General features: G+C 40.0%; 1 protein-coding gene across 8 annotated transcripts in view; it reads left to right on the top strand.

The window, feature by feature from the left end:
• The window catches only part of LOC133511217 (partitioning defective 3 homolog), a 197823-nt gene that overhangs the window by 129297 nt on the left and 46801 nt on the right, over positions 1-21725 (top strand). For 7 of the 8 annotated variants that reach the window (XM_061839939.1, XM_061839938.1, XM_061839936.1 and 4 more), the window contains 7 exons: positions 4782-5010; positions 5901-6055; positions 6909-6953; positions 16048-16278; positions 18543-18804; positions 18896-19012; positions 20898-21206. In XM_061839939.1, the coding sequence (XP_061695923.1) occupies positions 4782-5010; positions 5901-6055; positions 6909-6953; positions 16048-16278; positions 18543-18804; positions 18896-19012; positions 20898-21206 (1348 nt within the window). The remainder of the gene's footprint in view (positions 1-4781; positions 5011-5900; positions 6056-6908; positions 6954-16047; positions 16279-18542; positions 18805-18895; positions 19013-20897; positions 21207-21725) is intronic. The other variant, XM_061839937.1, reaches the window with a different exon arrangement.

Below are 21725 nucleotides of genomic sequence, written 5' to 3'. Positions count from 1 at the left end.
GTTGTATATGTGGGTACGTGGCGGCATGGTGGATGAGCTGGAAAGCCTTGCCCTCACAGTTCTGAGGTCCCAGGTTCAATCCTGGCTCCGCCTGTGTTGCGCTTGCATGAACTCCCCGTGCCTGCGTGGGTTTTTTCCGGGCACTCCGATTTCCTCCCACATTCCCAAAACATGCAACATTAATTGGACGCTCTAAATTGCTCCGAGGTGTGATTGTGAGTGCGACTGGTTGTCTCTGTGTCTTCCGATTGGTTGGCAACCAGTTCAGGATGTACCCTGCCTAATGCCTGATGACAACTGGGATAGGCTCCAGCACTCCCGTGACCCATGTGAGGATAAGCAATGAAGAAAATGAATGGATGGATGTGTGTATGTATTGTCATTCATATGTAATATGAATTAATAAGTGGAATTAATCAGATCTTAATTGGAGTGACTCATCTATTTTCACGCATTTGGAGTAAATCGCATCGTGATTGAAATCTAACGTAAACCAATTGGAGGAATTGCATCATAATTGGAGTTTATTGGATCTTAATCGGAGTGACTCACATCCAAATTGAAGTGTTGTCGTATTGTAATTGCCGTGAATCATACTGCATCTTAAAAGGTCTCACGTTTTGGCTATTTAGACCTTCATTGTGACTCTGTGAACTATAAAAGTGTCAATTCCATTTAAAGAAACATCTTGGTTTTGCCATGAGTGTCCAAACGAATGTCACCACAGATCCGCCAAAGATGACAAGACAGTGTTTTGGCTTTGCTAGTATTTATATGTATGATATATTTGTATAAAAAGAATTAACTTTTTTATTTAGCTATTGTCCGACGACATTGGTTATTCGTGGCAGTGATTATTAGTGACTTAGGCTGCAATGACAACGGATTTAAAGCGCAATTCTGCTCCGCGCCTTGGCATCGTATTTGGCCGTGTTAGCTGTAGCTCGTTGGTAGTAGGGAAAGAGCTAAATAGGATTCAAACAAACATTCCATTCCCTAACATTGGAAAGCATCCAGGTTGGGGCACAATAGGGACACTCCGTTTGAGTTAGTACGATGACAGATAAAGTCACACGGAACCGTGAGTGTGTAACAAAATGACCTTGCAGTCCGTAAATGATCTTCCATTCAATCCAACAGGATAGTCAGCAAATCTCCACAGGGCATTGCTTGCTAATAACAAAAGATTCATACTCTGATGTTTATACATTTGTGAGCTGGCTAGCAATGATCAAGATTTGATGTTTTGCATGAAATGTTTTATTTTGGTGAAAAAAGGTCAACTGCTATTTTCAGCCCAAAGGTCTGTGCATCACTCGAGAAAATCATATCACATGTTGCCGTGAATGATATTGTATTTGGGGGAAATTATATCGCATCATTTAATCATCATTGGATTTGTGTTTTGTGTCACAAACGTCGTGTTTTCATAGTGGTGGTTCTTAAAATTAATGGCCGACAAGTGAGAGCGCCTGCCTCACAGTTCTGAAGACCGGGGTTCAGATCCTGACCCTGCCTGTATGGAGTCTGAATCTTCTTCCTGTCCCTGGGTGGGTTTTCTCCACGCGCTCAGGTTTACTCCCACATCCCAAAAACATGTCAATTGGACACTCGAAATTGCCCCTCGGTGTGAATGTGTGTGCAACTGTGTTTTGTTGATTTTTGCCCTGTCATTGGCTGGCAACCAGTTCAGGGTGTACCCCGCCTGATATCTGAAGATAGCTGGGATAGGCTCCAGCACTCACAAGACCCTTGTGAGGATAAGCAGCTCGGAAAATGGATGGTGGGTTTTTAAAATTATGTTTTGTTCATTCACAAGCATGAATGCATTAAAAACAATCACACATAAAAATATCAAAGTATAAAATATGTCATACCTGATGGCTGTGAAAAGATGATTAAGGGATGCTGTTTCTTTACATCGTCAACTCGTGGCCTGGCATGCATTTTACAACATTTTCACTCATTTTGCAGGTCTGTGATGCAGCAATTTCACTACATGAAACGTAACAACGTTTTTACTTGGTCATGGTCCTCCCTTTCAGTCCACATCTCTGCTTGCCTGGTCTTTTAAAATCAATGCAATAATAAGAAATATATGGCTGCTCCTTCTTAAAAATGCTAACAAAAGCAACACCTGAGTCCTGATGAATAATACCTTTCGAGAAAGAATAGTTGACATTTCACTGGAAGAAGAGGAGGTGTTGGGGCGGGGAGGACAGGATGCTCTGAATCGAGACATAAAAAGGTGTGAGTGACATCTCTTCATTGTGCTTCCTCTCTTTGCATAATTAGGAAGCAGATTGTTGAATACATTTTGTAGCGAGTTTTAACCGAGCAGCACCCTTTACTTGATGTATGAAATATGTACAGCGGTGCTTTACTTTGCTCCCTGATCACGCCTATAACTCAAAATGTGTATCTCACATCATCTCTCATTGCAGTGAATGGTGTAGCAGTTTTAATTGTAAATGAATGCTAATAACATAATTGAATGGAATATCATGTATTAATGTGTGTCCTGATTTAATGTTCTCATTCAATATGTCTCCTGGTGTGTGCTCATTGGCCACCAGTGGGGAATATAAATACTGCATAGATTTGAGAAAACGCAGTCAAAAACTAAGCTCCAGTAACATTTGTTTTTTTGCAGAGGATAAAGAATATATAACTGAATATTGTGCCCCATGCATTATGTCCAAATATATACTATTTATGTTCAATTGTAATATGTAATTGCCACAACAATGCTAGCCTTCAGTTTTCTTAGCCTGTCTGTCGTTTTGTATTGTGTGTTAGGATCCAGCTAGCCAATAAACTTGAGTTTAGTACTTCACCTACCAGGAGTGGCAATTAATAACTTGAAGCCTCTTTTTTTTATTTTTAAAGAACTTTCAAATCGGCCAAGCAGCAACTTGTATCTTGAAAACCATTGCATTCAACTTTGCTTTGAAGACATGATGAAATATTTACCATTCTAGACTATGTAGCGTGCACCAGAAACATTTGATTAAAACGGTCTTTCACACGGCTTTAAATGAAAAATGTACTTGCGGACTACGAGATGTTCCATTCCTAATCTAAAAGATGGCGTGAATTTGAGAAGTAGCGAGGGGAATTGGATGGAAGTTGAAAATGAAACCAAAGTGCGTTTGACAGCCGAGCTTCTTTATTGAGTTCCGTGGGTCAAGTCTTGCAGAACGCGTATAGAAAATTTCATGTAAATTGGACGCACTGGTGGTGGATGCTCTTTCTCAAGTACCTGGTACCTTTATCTGTTCTTCTGTGATATTTCTGAAAAACCAGGCCATGCTGCTGACACGTGACATTTATGTTATCAAACCAAAACAGAGCACATGTGATGGGGGATCAAAGGGAGGTCTTTAAATACGTTAATCCGCAGTGAGGGCACTCAAGGTGAGAAAGTGTTCGCACTTATGGTTCAGTTCACGGTGGGCAATCTGAAGTCCATTCCCTACAATTATGAAACGATTTACTGCAATTACGATGTAATACATTACCAACCGCTCGGATCATATGACAGTACGACTGCTGAAGATAATGATTCTCTCCATTGTAATGTGATAAAATACTATGCAATAGAGTTTCTCATCAATGTTTGAATTTTCAATTTTTACGTAATTTTAGCAACAGCAAAAAAAAAGAAAAAACAACAAACAAGAGCCACACACGCGCACAAACACACGCACCCAATATGAAAGTGGAGATTAACCACAGAGTCTTGCACTGTGTATCAGTGAGAGGTTTTAAGGCCGGCTTTTCGGCGGGAGAGAGCATCGACTTATTTTCTTTTCCTGCCTCAGTCGGCAGGGAAGTTTTTATCTTCATTTGTGGCGGTGGCGCAGCTTGAATTAATCATGCTGTTGTGACACCGGCACGCCGCTGTGCCCGATGACAAACTCTCTAAGCTGATTAGCCCCTTGCATCGCTTTGCCTCTACCCGGCGTCCCCCAATATGTTATTTGCTTTAAAAAAGTCACCCTCTGCTTTTTTGTTTTGTTTTTAATTCCTGGTCTTTTTTTTTTTTTTTTTCCTGGTGTACTTGTTTTGCAGTCTGGTTAGCATCAGCGACCAGTCTTTTCACAGCTTTGGAGTGGATTGCATCATAAGTGGAGTGATTGTATTGTAAATTGAAATGTTGTCTGTATACTATTTGGACTAAATCATATGGTAATCGGAAAGAATTGTACAAAGTCGGGATTCCAATGAATTTGGGACAATGTGTCTAGTACTCAGATGCTTTTACTACAACACAAAAGTCAAAATGAGAAATAACCAGGGCTGTCATGGTCAGTGAAATATAGTCTTTTAGTAATTGGTGTGAATCACTTTATATTGTAATTGGATTGAATCATAATAACTCGTAAGATCGACTCACAGCATTGTTTTGCCTTTACCCGGCAAACCCAAAATATACTTTTAAAAGTCACCCTGTGCTTCTTTGTCTTTTTCCTTATCTTTCACTTGGAATTATTCTTATGTAATCTGAGTTTTGCAGACCAAAAGCCTCGGGCAGGCCTGTCTGCATCAGCAACCAGTCTAGTCAAAGCTTTAGTCGCAGCCCTTTGTTTCACATTGCGAGAATTTTTCTCGTCAGTAATCATGTCGTCTTGCTTCGCCTGTCACGGTGCTTCTCTGAGTGTTTTAGTGGTCTACAACAACTGATGGTGCAAAAATGCAACATTGCTGTATAGATTAAGCATCCACACGTTTATCATCAAAACTGAGTCTGGTAATGGTAAACTTGCCGTCCCCTCCAGGCACCTACCAGCTTTCGCCGACTGTTAACATGCCGCAGGACGACACGGTCATCATTGAGGATGATGGGCCGCCGCTCCTCCCTCCTCACTTGTCGGATCAGTCGTCGTCCAGCTCCCATGATGACGTCGGTGGGAGTGGAGGTGGAGGTGGCAGTGCTGGCAACGGCGGCGTCTTCAGCACTGACGTGACGCCGTCCTGGGCACGAGAGATCCCTGCTCCCAAGGACAGGTGGGAAAGAAAGATGGACGTTCTGCTCCAAAGCATTGACATTATCAGGAGTCTGGTCTCATTCTCCTAAAATTGCTTTATTAAGAAGCATTTATCATTTATAATATATTTATTATCATGTATGAAATTATTTATTACTGCTGTTTATTAAGCAATCAATTGATGTGTTGTTAACTGCATGAAATAGAAATAGTATAAAGTAAGGTATTTTTCATCATTAACTATTCAGTATTATTAAATTAAGTACAGCAAATAAATTAAGGTATTTTTCATCTTTGTTCAATCTTAAATTAAGTACATATGATGGAAAAAAAAAAAAAATTTAATTATTAGTCTTAAAGTAACAAATTTCACGAGATACAAAATGTTGGAAAAATTTATTAAATGTTAGGAACTGATTGTATTTCAATTAAATATTGTCCATACAAATACAAATATTTTTTATATAATAAACATAATGAATTATTTTCAGTATTGTATTAAATTAGTTCTAAAATTAAAATGACTCATCATTTCAATGAAATATCGGCCTTTATTAAGCCTTTATTCTTTACCTTAGATTTACATAAAGTCAAAATTATTTGTAAAATTAAAAGCTTCAATTTTGTATTAAACTGAATTAAGTTGAAAAATAAATGGAATTATTTTAATAATACAGAAAAATATTTAAAATGCGCATAAATTATTCTCAAAAACATTTTCAATAAAATGCATAAAGATTCTGAAAACAATTATACCTAATTGCTTTTGCTGCTGAATAATAATAATGTGATAATAGAAATAAAAGAATGACGACGTTTATTTATAAAATGAGCCATGTGGCCAAAGTGGCCTTTGCTCCAAGGTTTGCGCAGCACTGGTGATCAACTTTTATTTTGTCTGCTGCTCAGCTCGCAGACTCCGAACGAGAGCCACGCCGCCGACGCTGCCTTCCAGCGGGAAGGTTTCGGCCGCCAGAGCATGTCGGAGAAGCGCACCAAGCAGTTTGGAGATGCCTCCCAGTTGGACATCATCAAGACGCGCAAATCCAAGAGCATGGATCTAGGTAGCTCCTTGTTGTGCTTGAACACTTTAGTGCTTAGCCTACTTGTAGAGGTGAAGAAAGCAGGGCTGGGCGATGAATTGATTTTTCACCTACATTAAATAACAACATGACTGCGGATACAAAGGAGTTGAGCGAAGCACAGTCACTGTTGACACTTAAGCCATTTGCTCGCTATAGTTAACAACTTTCAAACAAGCAAGGTTTCTTCTAAGGGACTCCCAAACCTTTGAATGGTAATTGAATTTTAACATCAGTAATCCCAGTTGCCTTTTGCATTTTTTGTAAGTGAGGGTGAAAAATGTCAGAATTCCTGTGATTGATTGTGCTAATTTTAAGAGCATATTGCCCCCAGCCCTACCAAAGCAGGTTAGCGTTGTCTGTAGAGACCTTGAAAGGTGTCCAAGGCTCATTCCAAATGGTGAAACATCAAAGTCAAGCTGACTTTTTTTTTCCCCCAGTCATTTATAACATCTCACATCATCTTCAAACTCTTCCTCTTTGGCCCCCAAACTTGTTTGCGTAACGTTTATTTTTTTTTATCTTTCCCCTTGAAATGACTCCTCCCAAATGGCTCATGCTGCCTCGTCCTCCCGCCCACTCATCATCAGCATCTTCATCATTGATAACGACAATTTCTACTCCATCTATCCTCCAAACCTCACGGCTCCATCCCTCCTTTTTTCCACTCACCCGCTACTCTGGCATGGTGTCCTGTTCTTTACGTTTGCTGACATTAGTGATGTTTGCTGTTGCGGGATGTTGCATGAGGAATGTTAAGAGCACTAACTGAAGCTCCAAATCTTTTGCCCCTGCCCGCCCCTTCTCCCTCCCCGTCTTCCACTTCCTTTAACAGTAGCCGACGAGATTAACCTCAGCCGTCGTCCTGACATCAACACAGGTAAGGCTAGCGGCTAGCACGATCGCTACATACCAGAGTAGCCTCAAAGACCTTCAGAACTCCTGAAAATTTGACACTCCAAATGTCAGCTGTTATTCTGAAAGTTCCTCAGTGACCCCATTGATTACTCCGACCGTGAGCCATTATCTCTGATTGATGGCTTTCTCCTCCAGCTCACAAAGGATAATGAGAGGAGCTAATGGTTTACAGTGTTTTCCTTAATTAATCTTTAAGTCAAAATCAACATGGATGTTCAATGCAATTGTAAAACAGCAGCACATCATGCACTCAACTGCTACTCTTAAAGTGTATGTAATGTGTAATTTCTAACGCAAATTATCTTATCCAGACGAAAGTTCCATAGAATGCACATCCTGTTCGATGTGTTTATGAATTAAAGTCCGCAAACTTTGGCCCAGTTTCTCTTACCTGCAAAACGACTCATTTAGTGGGCAGACCTCTGACGTCATAAAATCTAGGATGGGCTGTTTTAGAACGACGATAAGCTGGGAGTCTTTTGTATTCACGCTGATGGCAAACCCATTCGTTTCAAGAATTACTCAGTGATTGTAAGGTGAAACCAATTGTAAAAATGGTGAAGACGTGTGTGGTTCAGTTTTGTAGCAATTCGAAGTATACTGGTCACGTTTACATTATTTTCCCAAAGACCCGAGCCTCAGAAGACAGTGGGTAAGGTTTGTGCAAATGAAGAGAGCTAATTTTTCCAAACCCACTCAGCAGTCTGCCATATGCAAGGAACATTTTACCCTGGACTCTTTTACTGTCGGACTCATATCTGAGATAGGTTGTAAATGTAAAAATCTGCCTACGATACAGCCAGTTCAGACACCAGAACAGATCGCTGTTGCTCAACAAAACGCAAACTTGGATCGGGAGCTGAACCTGGACATGCTTTGAGAAGCTCTTCATAACTGATTTAAGATTTGTATTCAGCATAAAAACTGTATAATATTAGCAAAAAGGTGCATAGGGGTCTTGACATACACTTTAACTACTATGTGACAACTTCATTTGTGAGACAGTAAGATCCTAGTTACAAGTAACGAGTACTATTACCAGTCTGTTTTTTCATCTTTCTGAATTGATGTAGAAACCGCAGCAGTGAGGCATAACAACCAGCACCATATCAGGTGCTGTCTTATCTAAAGAAGCCTATTTTAATGAGAACAGAATCAATTCAAAATGATCCATATATCGAACTGTATGTAATCTACCTGGGTTCACTGAGTTCAAGCAGAATATCATGCACTTGACTAAGTAATTATATTTCCATGGTGACGTCAAAATAAGATTAGCAATGTCGACCAGGCCAAAGTTGTGTTTTTTTTTTTTTATTTATTTTTTTTTTTTTGGTTTCCCGAATTCAATAAAGTATTTTCTTGAGAACATTTAGGACAATCTAGAATTCAAACAGTCCCGTGTCAGTTTGTTGTTTTTTTTTTTTAGTCTCAATGAGTTAAATTAGGCATATCAGCATGCAGAAATATAATCAAATCATCGACAAAATAATGTTAATAAATTTTCAATAATGGCAAATTACCTATATCAAAAGGTTTGCAAATCAATGTTTTGTTTCCAATTGAAATGAATGAAAATCCAATTAACTCATTACAGCCACAGAATGACATATTTTCCTTATTTTATGTGGTTAAAAATAAATGTGATGCAATATAGAAATAGCTGGAAACACCATTTCTGATGCTGGGATAATGTTAGGTTTACGGGCAAATCACTGTGTCGTGTCTTAGCCTTTTCGGGTAGCTTAATATTTATATTCTTGCCTTAAATGGCTGCCACCTCCCATAGTACAGTGCAAATTTTGTATTGCTTTGGAAGATGTAGCAGCCCCTTCCTTGAGGCAAAAAACACACAAGATCACAGAGCCAGTGGTCAAAAACAAAAAAATAAATTCTGAGCCTTCCTCAGCCATGTGAAGTGTTCGGAAACGGAAAATAGTAATTAACCAGAGGTCATTTTTGTTTGAAATGAATTATTCGTAAACCAAATTGTTTTTAAACCAACCGAATTGTAATAATGCTGAGACCAGTCTGAGGTTTTGTATTTTTTTTTTCTCCGTGACTACAATTAGACATAGCAACAAGCATCATCTCTTACACTGTCTTGACTGAAGACATTTGACATTATCAAAGTAGCTATCACCCCCCCCCCCCCCGCCAACCCCATCTGTGTTCAGTGAGGGATTCCAGCAAGCAGCATATCATGCATTGTGCAATAAATTGTGATCCACAATGATCAACCAATATAGTCTGAACATTCATCAATTAGCATTGTAGCAGAGAGATTCTTATTGATTGTCTTCTATTACCCCCCCAGCACCCCCCCCCCCGTTTGTTGAGCAGACACAATATTTCATATTGTGTTTTGAGGTCACTCTTAAAGATAAAAGATTTTATCTTCTTTCTCGCTCTTGCCATCGCTCGGTCTCTCTCTCGCTCTCTGGCAGCAGATGAGCTTGGCATGGCTAATTACGGTCTGCATGTGCTCCGTCCTCGTTTCAGGCGGCATTTTGACAGCGAGTCATCCGTCTTTGTCGAGTCCAGACTCTTTTCGGTGACCTAACAGTAGTGGAGTCATTCGCTAATTATTGTCACTGCGCAACAGGAGCCATGATAATATCCGCAAGTGAAATGTAAAACGATGTAAGACGTGAAATACACCTCACCTGACAAAATCTTTGCATTTGTTTGCACCCAAAGCGGAGTCGGTGTCACTTGATATATCTGCTGATAAGTGCGTGAAGAAAAAGAAAAGAGCGCATTCAAGGTGTCTCAACATGGTGTATGTGCATCCAATTTAAACATTCTGAAAAACAAGACAAATCACTCCCTTCCGGCACAGGTGAATAATGGAACCTTACCACAGGAGATTGTTGATGAAGCACCTCCAGGATCTTTAAACGTCTATTCAAGGATCTATCTATCTTTTGCTTTACATATCGTCAAGAGCTACCAAAGGAGGCAATGCTCCATGTGTAGGCTTTGTTTGTATTGATATATATCATACCTCATTTGTTTAAATAGAGAATATAAATGTGCAGTGGAAGCTCAAAAAAAAGGATGTCAATATAACATATAACAGATAAAAGAGTGAAAGAAAACGAAGAATTGTTTCCATTTGTCATTTTTAAACAGCCATTGAGTGAGTCTGTTGTTCCGGAGTCGGCCGTTGGCTTTATTGGCGCTGTGGCGCACACCAGGCAGAGAATGGGACTGACGTATTTCTGCGTGACAAATATTCAATATGACTAAATCCAATTCCAAAACACCCCCGCCCACCCCTACTGCCTTTGTGGCAGCCATATTGAATGTGGGCCATTGGTGTGGTTGCCATGTCATGATGGTTTCTATCTATTGTGCCATTGAGAGAGCAGCATGCCGACATTGTTCACTCTGAGGAACACAAAAGCCTCTGGAGTCTGAAACTACTACTTTTGGTACAGTAACAATTTATGGCTTTGGCAATGGATTTGGACCTGGTAAGCACACTAATTCCTCTCAGCTCATAAAAAGCGACTGGCCTACGATGATTACTGCATGTTAATAATGTCACCATGACCAAGCACACCAGTGTGATAAGTTTGCATGAAATGTGAAATTTTCAAACTTTTTTTTTTTTTTTGGCATTCATTTGCAATAACTTTGTACTGGACTGGGTGCTTCAGGCAAAAAAAAAAAAAAAAAAAACGCAAAAAATGTTGGACTGTACAGTAATATATGACCTAAAGAAAAGTGCTTCAATGTAATGGACCCCATTGATCCATTCGATTGACTTTCCAAGGCATTTAACTTTTGTTTTAAGACATCAACAATAAAGAAAACAACATTTTAGCAAGTTCAGGTTCAAACCATCAAGTATCAACCTGTTGTTATGCTTGTCAATGCACCATACACAGAGGACCTGCTGAACTCTCTTACACCTCTGGCCACATGAAGTTCAACATGTAGTTGATTTATTAAAGATGAACCCAAGTCATTTACTTGTTTTATTTCAAAATACATTAAATATTCTTGAATGTAACTGCTCAAAACATGCAAAGACTGACAACAATTTGAACCTTTGAAATATCTTGTACTTTAAAATGTATATAAACTCCAAGCGCCCTTATTTAATGCAGTGGCCATTCAGTGGAGTTTACACTTCCTTAAGACAGTTCTACAAGTATAGTGGCCGACAAAAGGGGAAAAAAAAATCTCATCTTCCCTGAAGTGAAATGTATTTTGCAAACAGTTCAGGGTATACCCCACCTTTCGCCCATAATCAGCTGGGATAAACTACAGCACGGCCGTGAGCCTATGGAGGATGAACGGTGTGGAGATTGGATGGATGGGCTACGCTGTTTCTGCCGTCTACCCCGATGTGTATGGCTTTGCAAGGCAGTGGCGAACTGGATGGGATTCACCGCCCAGAAGCCACTTGCCAGCTCAACAGTAGTTAGCGTAACTCCCAGAGGTTTGACCTAACGTTGTTAGGGGTGTCATCCAGACAGTTGTCGGCTCCACATCATGGGTGAGGAGGGTTAGGAGGTTGATCCTGGGTGATCAGGATGATCATCCAGGGGAACCGGTGCATGTCGCATGGCTGCGGCCACTTATAGTGCACAGTGGCCATAGTAGCATAATTAATGACTTGTTAAATGTCAACGCAGGCAAAGGAGGGAAAATTGTTAGTATAGTCACTAAACTATAGTGAGTGTGCACTGAGACAAGGCTTGTATTTGGCAGGTCAAAGTCTCAGGCAGGCGCCATTTCAGAGCATTCAGCAACACACCCACAGCATCTGCTTTCTGAAGGGATGATTATTGTGACAAATCTTTTCAAATTTTCCCAGTGTTGCTGAAGTAGTGCTGTAAAGCTCTCCTGTTGTTGTCCTCGTTCAATCCTTTTTTGCGTCGAGACAAACTCCTCCTCGTTTTCACATTTTACTTTCGTGGTGGGGGACTGCAACATCATGAGACTCTGGTTGTGGTCCGTTTCTGGTTTTCCCCAAATGACCAATAAACGACATGCAGGTTTTGTGAAGGCAGTAGATGTCTTAGCCATTTCCGTTACCAAACTTAGCAACGAAAACAGCTTGAACATTCACGGCAAAACAGTGCTTGGTCTGGCGAGCCGTCATTATGACGCCGCTGCCTGATAACTTCACTTTTATACGGACTACAGTAAGTGAACAACAATTCCCAACAGACTGTTCAATCTATCTTCCGCAGCCGTTCTGTGTTAATCCAGATTAAATGCATTGAAAATCAAAGCCTGAAGTTACATGTATAAAATTGACAAAATGAAAATGAAATATATTTTAGTTTTGCGAAAGTACAATGGTTTTTTTTTTTAAACATTTTTTTCCATTTACAAAATATTTTCAGTTTTACATTTAATTTGGTTCATTTTCATAGCATACTATAATGAGTTTGCTTTGGGGGACATGATACCTTATTTATAGCTATATGTCAGCAGTGAAGAAAAGAAAGAAAAACAAATGCAATATTTTATTCTTACTTAGAAATCTAGAAAAATCCCTTTTTCAGCCGATACCAATCAATTAAAAATTAGCTTCCTACAGAATCCCATGAGGATCAACAATTAGAGACATTTTCACCCCATATTTCTTGCCGTGGTGGAAAAGGCTTCTCTTCACGGGCAGATCTGTTTGTTGCAAGGCATACCGCTGGGCCAATGGCGAGCTCGGCTTTCGTTAGCTTGACTAGCAGTGGGCTGATGGCTTTTGGCAGATTTCATTGCATTGTTGAATGCAGCATTTCAGAACTAAGCCTCTGAATTACACTCGTCAATGACAGTAGCAGTTGTCTCAAAGCTAATGCTAATCAATGCTAATACCGCACTGCAATGAAAGTGCTTCGGCCGGCATGTCAAAGTGGTTCTTTGGCTTTGGAAAATTTTGTCCAGATTAACTGCCAAGTCGTTGCTGGAAGTACTTGGTACACGGGCAGATAAAGATTGGCTCGGTTGTTTCATTTCACACTTGATCGGTGGGCAGGCACTCCAGACACAACTATTTGTATCCAAACATTGAAAATCAAACTCAATTTTCCATCACATTTCCACTTTAAATCCATTACAGCTACAGTGTAGCCAATAAAAGTTCTCGTGTGTATTTATTGAAACCAGCTGAGTTTCCTGTACGGGGTGCAACACAAACTGGCTTTATGAAATTTTAGACCTCCTCTGGGGTGAATTTAAAACAATCACATGCTCGTAAATAATGCACGCTCTGTTTGACAGAGACCAAACAAGACGTGATGCATCGCATGGACGACCTTCAGCTGGCTTCTTGTTTGTCATGCGTATCAAAGTATAAAGTACCTCAAAGGTGAAGTTCGGTGTTAGACGGAAACAGACAAGAAATCAGAGCTGTTAGTAGTTCTCATTGTTGAATAGGAAGTGGAAGAAGGAGTTGTCATTCTAGATGTTATGCTTGAAGAAGTGCTTGAAGTAGCCATTGAAATAGTACCAATAGTAGTAGAAGTAAAATTAGTGAGTAGTAGCTGCAGCAGCAGCAGTATTAGTTGTAGTGTTGGTAGTAGTTGTTGTTGTTGTTGTTATTGAACGGTTAGTGAAAGTTGGAGTGGATGTAGAAGGCACAGAAGTAATAGTAGATGCTTATACTCAGAGAAACAGTAGTAGAACTTATACGAGTAATAAGAGCATTATTATACGTATTAGCACACATATCGGTAGTCTTAGTAGTATTTGTAAAAGTATCAGTAGTAGTATTTGCAGTTGTAGTACAAGTTATGGAAGTAGAAGTAGTAGTAATAGAAATAGTATTACTACCATGTAATACGTATTACTACCATGTACTACTGTAGTTGTAAAAAAGTAAAAATAGTGGTCGGATTTGTATTTATTGTAGTATCAATACAAGTAGTAGCGCAAATAATATCGATATCATAGCAGTAGATTTTGTACAAGTAATAGAAATAGTTGTCATTACCCTTAAAGAAATAGTGGAAGTCATAGTAGAACTAGTAGAAGTTATCCTAAGGGACACGGTGGTAGAACCGGTATAAGTAGTAAATGTATTAGTACAAATAGTAACAGTAGTAGAAGTTGGAAAAGTAAAGGTAATAGTACTAGTAGTAGTAATTGTTGCTGAATAAGTAGTAGTGGAAGTAATCGGCCTAAAGGTAGTAGTAGAAGTTATGCTTGTAATTAGATATTGTAGTGGTATTCGTAAAAAACAACAACAAAAAAATGAATTCGTACCAGTAGTAGTAAGAGCAGCTGTATAAATAGTAGTTGTAGTATTGGTAAAAATAATGGTGTTAGTTGTTGAAAAAGTAGTAGTATTTGTAGGAGAGCTTATGCTTGTAAAAGTAGTAGTATAAATACATCAATAGTCGTATTAGCGGTAGTTAAACGGGGTCAAAAGTAGGAGTTGAAGTAGAACGTATTGTGGAAGTTGTAGCACTGCAGGTGAGAGTAATTGTAGTAGTATTAGTAGAAGTCGTAGAAGAAATTCGGATGAGTTGTAGTAGTAGGCCCATTGTGACACAAAGCAAAATGGAGCGTGTACAGTGGCCCTTGAGGGGCAAAAGAGGAAAGCTGTGCTGAGTTAGTATTGCCATGAATGGAAGTGCTCAGTACACTTCAGTGAGTTGAATACAAATGACATTTGGTGCATTTTGCAGATATGCCGTGGAAAAAAAGAGTTGTTAGCTTGACCTCCACGCAGGTTTGACGAGACCAGCGTTTGGTGGTGGTCCTGCATCATCACTAAAGGATTGTTTTATGTTTTGGTCTGCTGGATTTGCAAACACAACCTAGCCGTCCAGTGATTATTGACCGCTCAAGTCCTTAAATACTCACAAATTGTCACAAATGACTTGGAGGTTTAGTCTGATAAATATAATCGCACTATGTTGATAACGACTGAACATATTCATTGTCTCCAATGAACCATTTCACGGAGGTAACATAAGTTCAATTTCTGTGTTGTTGGCAAGCTTGTAAGGTCGATTGAAAAGCGATTAAAATTATTTTTTTTAAGCACCTTGAACATAAAGCAGACAAGCAATTAAATCCATTAAATGTTGTAATTGCTTAACAGCTTTTGACTGTTTCGCTCGGCACAGTGGAATGCATTCAAGTCACCTGTCAGGACTTTCAACAAAAGCTGGTTTCGTTTTAGACAAGCACACAATCGGCTTGTCTGGAGGGGAAAAAAATAAAACACCAAATACATTTATAGAGACGTTTCAGCTGCAGTTTTAGGTCCGTGTTTTATAGATATTTGTTGACTCATTGTGCACAAAAGAAAACTGGAAAAAGTATAGTGGGTGAAAAAGTTAAAGAAAAAAGATTAGGTAAAAATTAAAACGGTTTTAAAGTCAACCTTTTGAGAATAAAGTGGCACTTTTAATGTAAGTTATCTTACCAGGGTCCTTTTTTTTTTTAATCGATACCTGTCATTATGTGAAAAAAGTTCCAGTTCCATATTTTTTATTTAAGAAAAAAATTAAAATAAATTTGTAGCCTTACGAGAGTTTTAATTTAATTTACAAGAATAGTGTCACCAAAATCTCATCTTTTTAGTCATTTTATATTGGTTATATTTTCTTCAACAAAGAAGTTGATTCTTACTAGTCTTATTTCTTAAGAGTTATAATGTTATGAGAATAAATGCATATTATTTACATATTTGCATCTTTTCCAAAAAAATACTCATCCTTACAATAATGATTTATAAAGAAAATGCATTTTTTCCCCTGAAACTATGATCTGTATTCTCAAAAAAGAAAAAAAAAACCCTACTATTCTCACAAGATTACTTTTTTTTCCCCTCAACACTTAAGTCAACGTTCTTTATTTTCTAATCTACGTTTTTAACAACTGCAACAACAAAGCGCTCTACATAAAATAAAGCAGGTAACAATTATGACTAATAATAACAATCCTCACAAACTACAAATTTCTCTCACATTAAAATTTGCTACCCTCTTCTCCTAAAGCAGACTTCAAAAATTTAAAACAATTTTAATGCATCGAAGTGAAGCGTTTTATTAATTGTGTCGCTATGTGTTTGTTCCGATCAGGTTCCTCCACGAGGGACGTGGGCCCGTCATTGGGCCTGAAAAAGTCCAGCTCCCTGGAGAGTCTCCAGACAGCCGTGGCCGAGGCGACGCTAAACGGCGACCTTCCTTTTCATCGTCCTCGTCCTCGCATCATCCGGGGCCGTGGCTGCAACGAGAGTTTCCGCGCCGCCATCGATAAGTCGTATGATCGTCCGGCTGCCACGGAAGACTACGACGAGGGCATGGAGACGCGTAAGACATCCGCCGTGAAATCACCTGTGTCTGTGCTGGAGATCACACGTTCGATGGCCTCCGCAGAGGGAAGTGGGCAGGTTGGCGTTCCCCAGCGAGGACCTCGCTCACCACGTAACTTCCTGCCTTCTGCCTGTAACGTTGCATTGATGCATGGAGGTGATAGCATCTTGGCGAGCTGCTGGCCGCTAACCGTTTGAGTTGATTTGGTGACTAAACTTGGGCCAGTGTGGAGGAAGCAAGTTGGAAAGAACACCTTTAGCTCTGAACCTCATTTGGATCGACATGTGTTTCCCAGCTTTTATTGAACACTTCTTGGTTACTTTCTAAACATAAGTTACAACCAGGTGACTCACTTGAGATCAATTGTTTTAATTGATAAATTACAACTTGGTTCAAGTAACTTCCTGGCACAAATAACCTACGTTACCATTTGCTAAAAAATAGTTTTTGCTACAGTTTAATTTATGATTACTTTCCAACACAGCTTAACATTAAGTTCAGCAGTGTTGGTTAACACCGCCAATCCGACTTGGTACTTTGGTGGGTTGAATTTTACAGCACAATAATGTGAAAAACTCTTTTCCCCTTTCCTTATTTATATTTTTTTTTGCAAAATAGTCACACTTAACTTTCTCATCATCAAACAAATGAAAATATTAGCCAAAGACATGACAATGGAGGTTTTTATTATGAAGGGAGCGGAAAAAATGGCGTTGTGTGAAATAGTGATTACCCGGAAAACCTAATGACTGGTTGGGTCACCCTTAGCTGCAACAACCACAATCAAGTGATAACTTGCAATGAGTCGCCTACAACAGTGTGAAGGAATTTTATCATCTTTCCAGAATTGTTGTAATTCAGCTGCATTGAAGAGGTTTCGAGCATGATGTGTCTTTTTAAGATCATACTACAGCATCTCAAAAGGATTTAGGTCCGGACTTTGACCAGGCCACTTAATTACGTTTTTCTTCAGCCATTCCGAGATGGACTTGCTGGTGTGTTGTGGATCATTGTCCTGCTGCAGAACCCAAGTTCCCTTCATCTTGAGGTCACTGACAGATGGCCGGACATTCTTCTCTAGGACTTTTCAGGAGACAACAAAACTCATAGTTCCATTTGTCAAACTCTACCAGGTCCTGAAGTAGCAAAACAGCCCCAGACATCTCACTTCCACTGCTGTGTCTGACTGTTGGTATGATGCTTTTGTTCTGAAACACTGCGCTACATTTACACAAAGTATAATAGGACACACACCTTTCAACAAGTTCAGCTTTTGTCTCATGAGACTACAGAGTATTTTCCCCAAAGTCCTGAATGTTTGTTTTTATCTTGGATCACTGCCATACAGTCCATTTTTGCCCAGTCTCTTTCTTGTGGCCAATTCAACAATATTTACTGACATTATCTGAGGCAAATGATACCTGCAGTTCTTAGGATGGTCTATTTGGGGTCTTTTTGACCTCTTGGATGAGTTGTTGCTCCGCTCTTCGGGTAATTTTTGTCAGCTGGCGACTCGTGGGTATGTTCACCGCTGTTCTGTTTTCGCCATTTATGGATAATGGCCATCACTGTGGTTTGCTGGAGTCCCAAAGCCTTAGAAATGGCTTCATAGCCTTTTCCACACTGATAGCGCCTATTTACTTTTTTTCTCATTTGTTCCTTAATTTCTTTAGATCTGGGCATGATGTCTGGCTTTTGAGGATCTTTTGGTTTCTTTCACTACTCATGCAGGTCCTAATTAACGGACTTCTTGATTGATAACAGGTGTGGCAGTATTGAGCTTGGGTGTGGCTAGAGAAACGTAACTTGGGTATGATAAACAGTTAAGTTTTAATGGACTAAACCAGAAGTAATTAAATGACGAAAAAGGCACACGAATGGTTGCAAAAGTATTTTAGAAAAAGGCAAACTTTAAAAATGGTAAAATGAACAATTATCGCTAACTCTAATTTGGTAAAGATCTACTTTGAAAATCTCCCTTCCAGAACAAAACAGGTCAATAACAACCTTAGCTATATAAGCTAAGGATTTATTTAGTGCGCCTTTTTTGTAACGCAACACAACCCGATGGAAGACACCAGTTGGGTAGCCTATATACCATAAGATATGTTCAGCCCTGTAGACCTCAACTTGAAAAGTTCCTGGACCTCAAAAGTATTACAGCACTAGGAAGGACTTGTTTTACCCTCATTAACTACACATGGAGCACAGTTCACAAACAATGGTTCCTGGATAAAAACATGCACTTGTGTCTGTTGCAGTGGAGGAGGACACCGAGGAGAGTTCTCGCTCTGGTAGAGAGTCCGTGTCCACGGTGGCCGAATTGGCGCCACTGTCGCCGGGCGGAGAAAAGACAATGTCGACGACGTTGATCAACGGCAGCTCGAGAGGCAAAGATGACAAAAAGAAAGACAAAGGCGGCAAAGACAAGAAGAAGGGTGATGCGCAGAAAGACAAAGAAAAAGACAAGGAGAAGGGAAAAGCGAAGAAAGGAATGCTCAAAGGACTCGGAGACATGTTCAGGTACAATGGAAGCTTTTAATTTGGTTTTGATGCCTTAAAGCACTCAGGTTGTATTTTTTTAAAAAGCTGTTTTGCCTTTTGACGTTTTCAGGTTCGGGAAGCACCGCAAAGATGACAGGATGGAACGAAAAGGTTCCAGCAAATGGCGGCCAGAGGAGACGCACGTTTCGGACGAGGAGACGATGAAAATGAAGATGGAGCAGGAAAGGTGACTTTATACATAATTATAATGCATAAAATTGCAATCGTGTGTAAATGCTGAAGAGCAATATCCAAAATATATGTGTATTTTATTCTGTCCACTGTTCTGTCCAATTTCCACGTTCCTCAACCGATTTTAAACGATCCAAATTTCGAAAGAATCACAAAATTCACGATGTGACAAATTGGAGCTGCATTGGGCACTATTGCCCTCTGCTGTTGACTAAAATTAACGGCACACCTCCCCGCACACCAAACGAGCGTCACACCGAACCCGCAAATCCGGATAGTGGGCTCGTCGTGTTTTGTGTGATAACCAACAGAACTATGAGTTGATTACATGATGGATGGTATGAACCCCACTGCTACTACTTCTTTTGCTGCTACTGTGATTTTGTATTTGTTGTTTGTTGAACATTTCCAATAAATAGTTTCCCATTTGAGATTGCCCAGCTGTCCACTCTCCAATCATTATACCATGATTGTTGTTTGTGATGGAATCAGAATTGGCCTGCTTGCTAATTAAGGTTGCTAGTGTGGTAGCGCGGGCGTTAGCCCTCGTGTTTCTGGCTGGAGGAGGGCAAGTGGCCAGAATAACAGAGACGAACACCAGATACAGAGGAGAGTATGTGCTTTCATGCTATTATGCTTCATTATGACGCTATCATGCTTTGTTTATTCCACTAGTGTTGGAGAAAAAAATGTAAATCATTTGTCCCAATAGTCATACACATTGGGACAAAAAAATTATGAAGTCAGCCAGCAATTATGCATGTTCTCCCACATAAAAAGATCAGAGAGGCCTGCAATTTTATCATAGGTATACCTCACCTATGAGAGACAATTTGGTTACCTATAAACGAGCTCATAGAACTGTAACTTCTTTTTTTAAGAGCCTCCTCTGTCCTCCACTCATTACCTGTATTAATCAATTAAATTTAGGAAAAACACGATGGCTGATAAGCTGCCTCGAACTAGGGATCTACACTAGATCTCACTCGGTGGGGTCAAAAGATCACAAGAACGGTGAGCAAGAATCTCGGATCCACACAGGACCTAATGAGTGACCTACAATTCCTTTGTTTTTCTTCTATCCTGAAGACATTTGGGTTTCAGATTAAAAAAAATCCAATGAGACAAAAATTCTGAATTTCTTCTTTAATTTTATATTATCTCTAGATGTGTAAAACAACTCAGAAGACAGCACCTTTTGTCTTAAGCCGCATACTTTTCGATTGAGCAAAAGAATAGAACAGCCATTATGATACCTCTGGCCTGTGTGACCCCATAGCTCAGTGGTTAGAACATTGGTTTGGTAAACCAGGGGTCGTGAGTTCGTTTCTCACTAGGGCTCCCACTCCCCAAGAGGGCTTGCATCAGGAAGGGCATCTGGTGTAAAAAAAAAAAAAAAAAAAAAAAAACTGTACCAAACAAATATGAGTGTTCATCTGAGCTGACACACTGTGGCGACCCCAAACTGGACAAGCCGAAAGAAAGTTGTAATAATACTCATGGAGGGGACTCTGTACATGTATAGAGTATAAAAGTGTCCACTCACATGTCTACTCACATTTTTGTTAATATTTTATATCTTTTTGTTTCATTTTCCCTTTAAAACTGTAGATAGTTTGTAAAAATTACACTCACGTGAAAACCAGTAGGGTTTGTATATTTGTGAAAAAATATGAAATGGCAGGACCAAATTTGGACATGCGAGGAGGATGTGGAAACCACTGGCAACAAAAATAAGTACACCCTTCAGTGAAAATGTCCACATTGTGTCCAAAGTGGAAAGATTGTGCGGCCACACTAGTGTTTGTTTGGGTTTAAGTGTTTTTTTTGTAGTACAATAGGCCTGCAGAGGTGACGAATAAATATTTCTGGGGTCCCAGGATCCAGGCCAAGACGCGCGAACTTCGTGAGCGTCAGGCGCGAGAACGAGACTACGCCGAGATCCTGGACGTGAGCCGCTCACCAGAGAGGTCCTCGGAGGAGGAGCACGCGTACGTCGGGGTCACCCTCCTCAACAACAGCGGGCACAACAGCCCCCGCAGTGACCACCACCACCACGGTCCACACAGCCCCCGCAATGACCACGACCAGTTCCCCCGCTTACATCATCACCATGCGCACCAGCACTCGGACTCCCTCTACACACAAGTCAGCAAGGTGCTCCCAGAGAGACCTCCTTCTGCAGACAGGTACACCTCCATTTGGTGTCTTACATATAATGACCGCCAATTTGTGTCTTTTAATTATGAACACTCCTTCTGTGCTTGTTTTATGTCTGAAAATGACCACTTGTTGGTTCCATTTTTTTTTTCATTGACATTTGTGGGTGTTGTTTCATGTGGGTAATGTGTGCCCTTGCCCCATTTGTGGTTCACCATTAGCATTTTCACGATTGTCAGTCTTGAATTGTGTTCCCAAATACACAAGGTGCCACATTAGGCATGGCACCTTACATTGTGGTTCACTTTATGTGCACACTGAGTTCCAACATTTACAAATAGTGTGACTTGTCCAACAAACTACACTTATACACACTGGTTAGCATCTATGCTAGCATGTGATTTAGCATTTACAGAAGCTACCTTATGATGGTGCTCACGAAGCAGTGAGGAACAATTGCATTTTACATCTACAAGCCCCACACACTTTCTGTGTAGGCATGTCATTAGAGACGATGTTGTACACACTCACGGTGTCACATTGAAACT

This window comes from Syngnathoides biaculeatus, chromosome 13, assembly GCF_019802595.1.
Source record: "Syngnathoides biaculeatus isolate LvHL_M chromosome 13, ASM1980259v1, whole genome shotgun sequence".
In the NCBI taxonomy this organism is placed as follows: Eukaryota; Metazoa; Chordata; class Actinopteri; order Syngnathiformes; family Syngnathidae; genus Syngnathoides; species Syngnathoides biaculeatus.
This window is presented reverse-complemented; position numbering and strand designations above follow the sequence as displayed.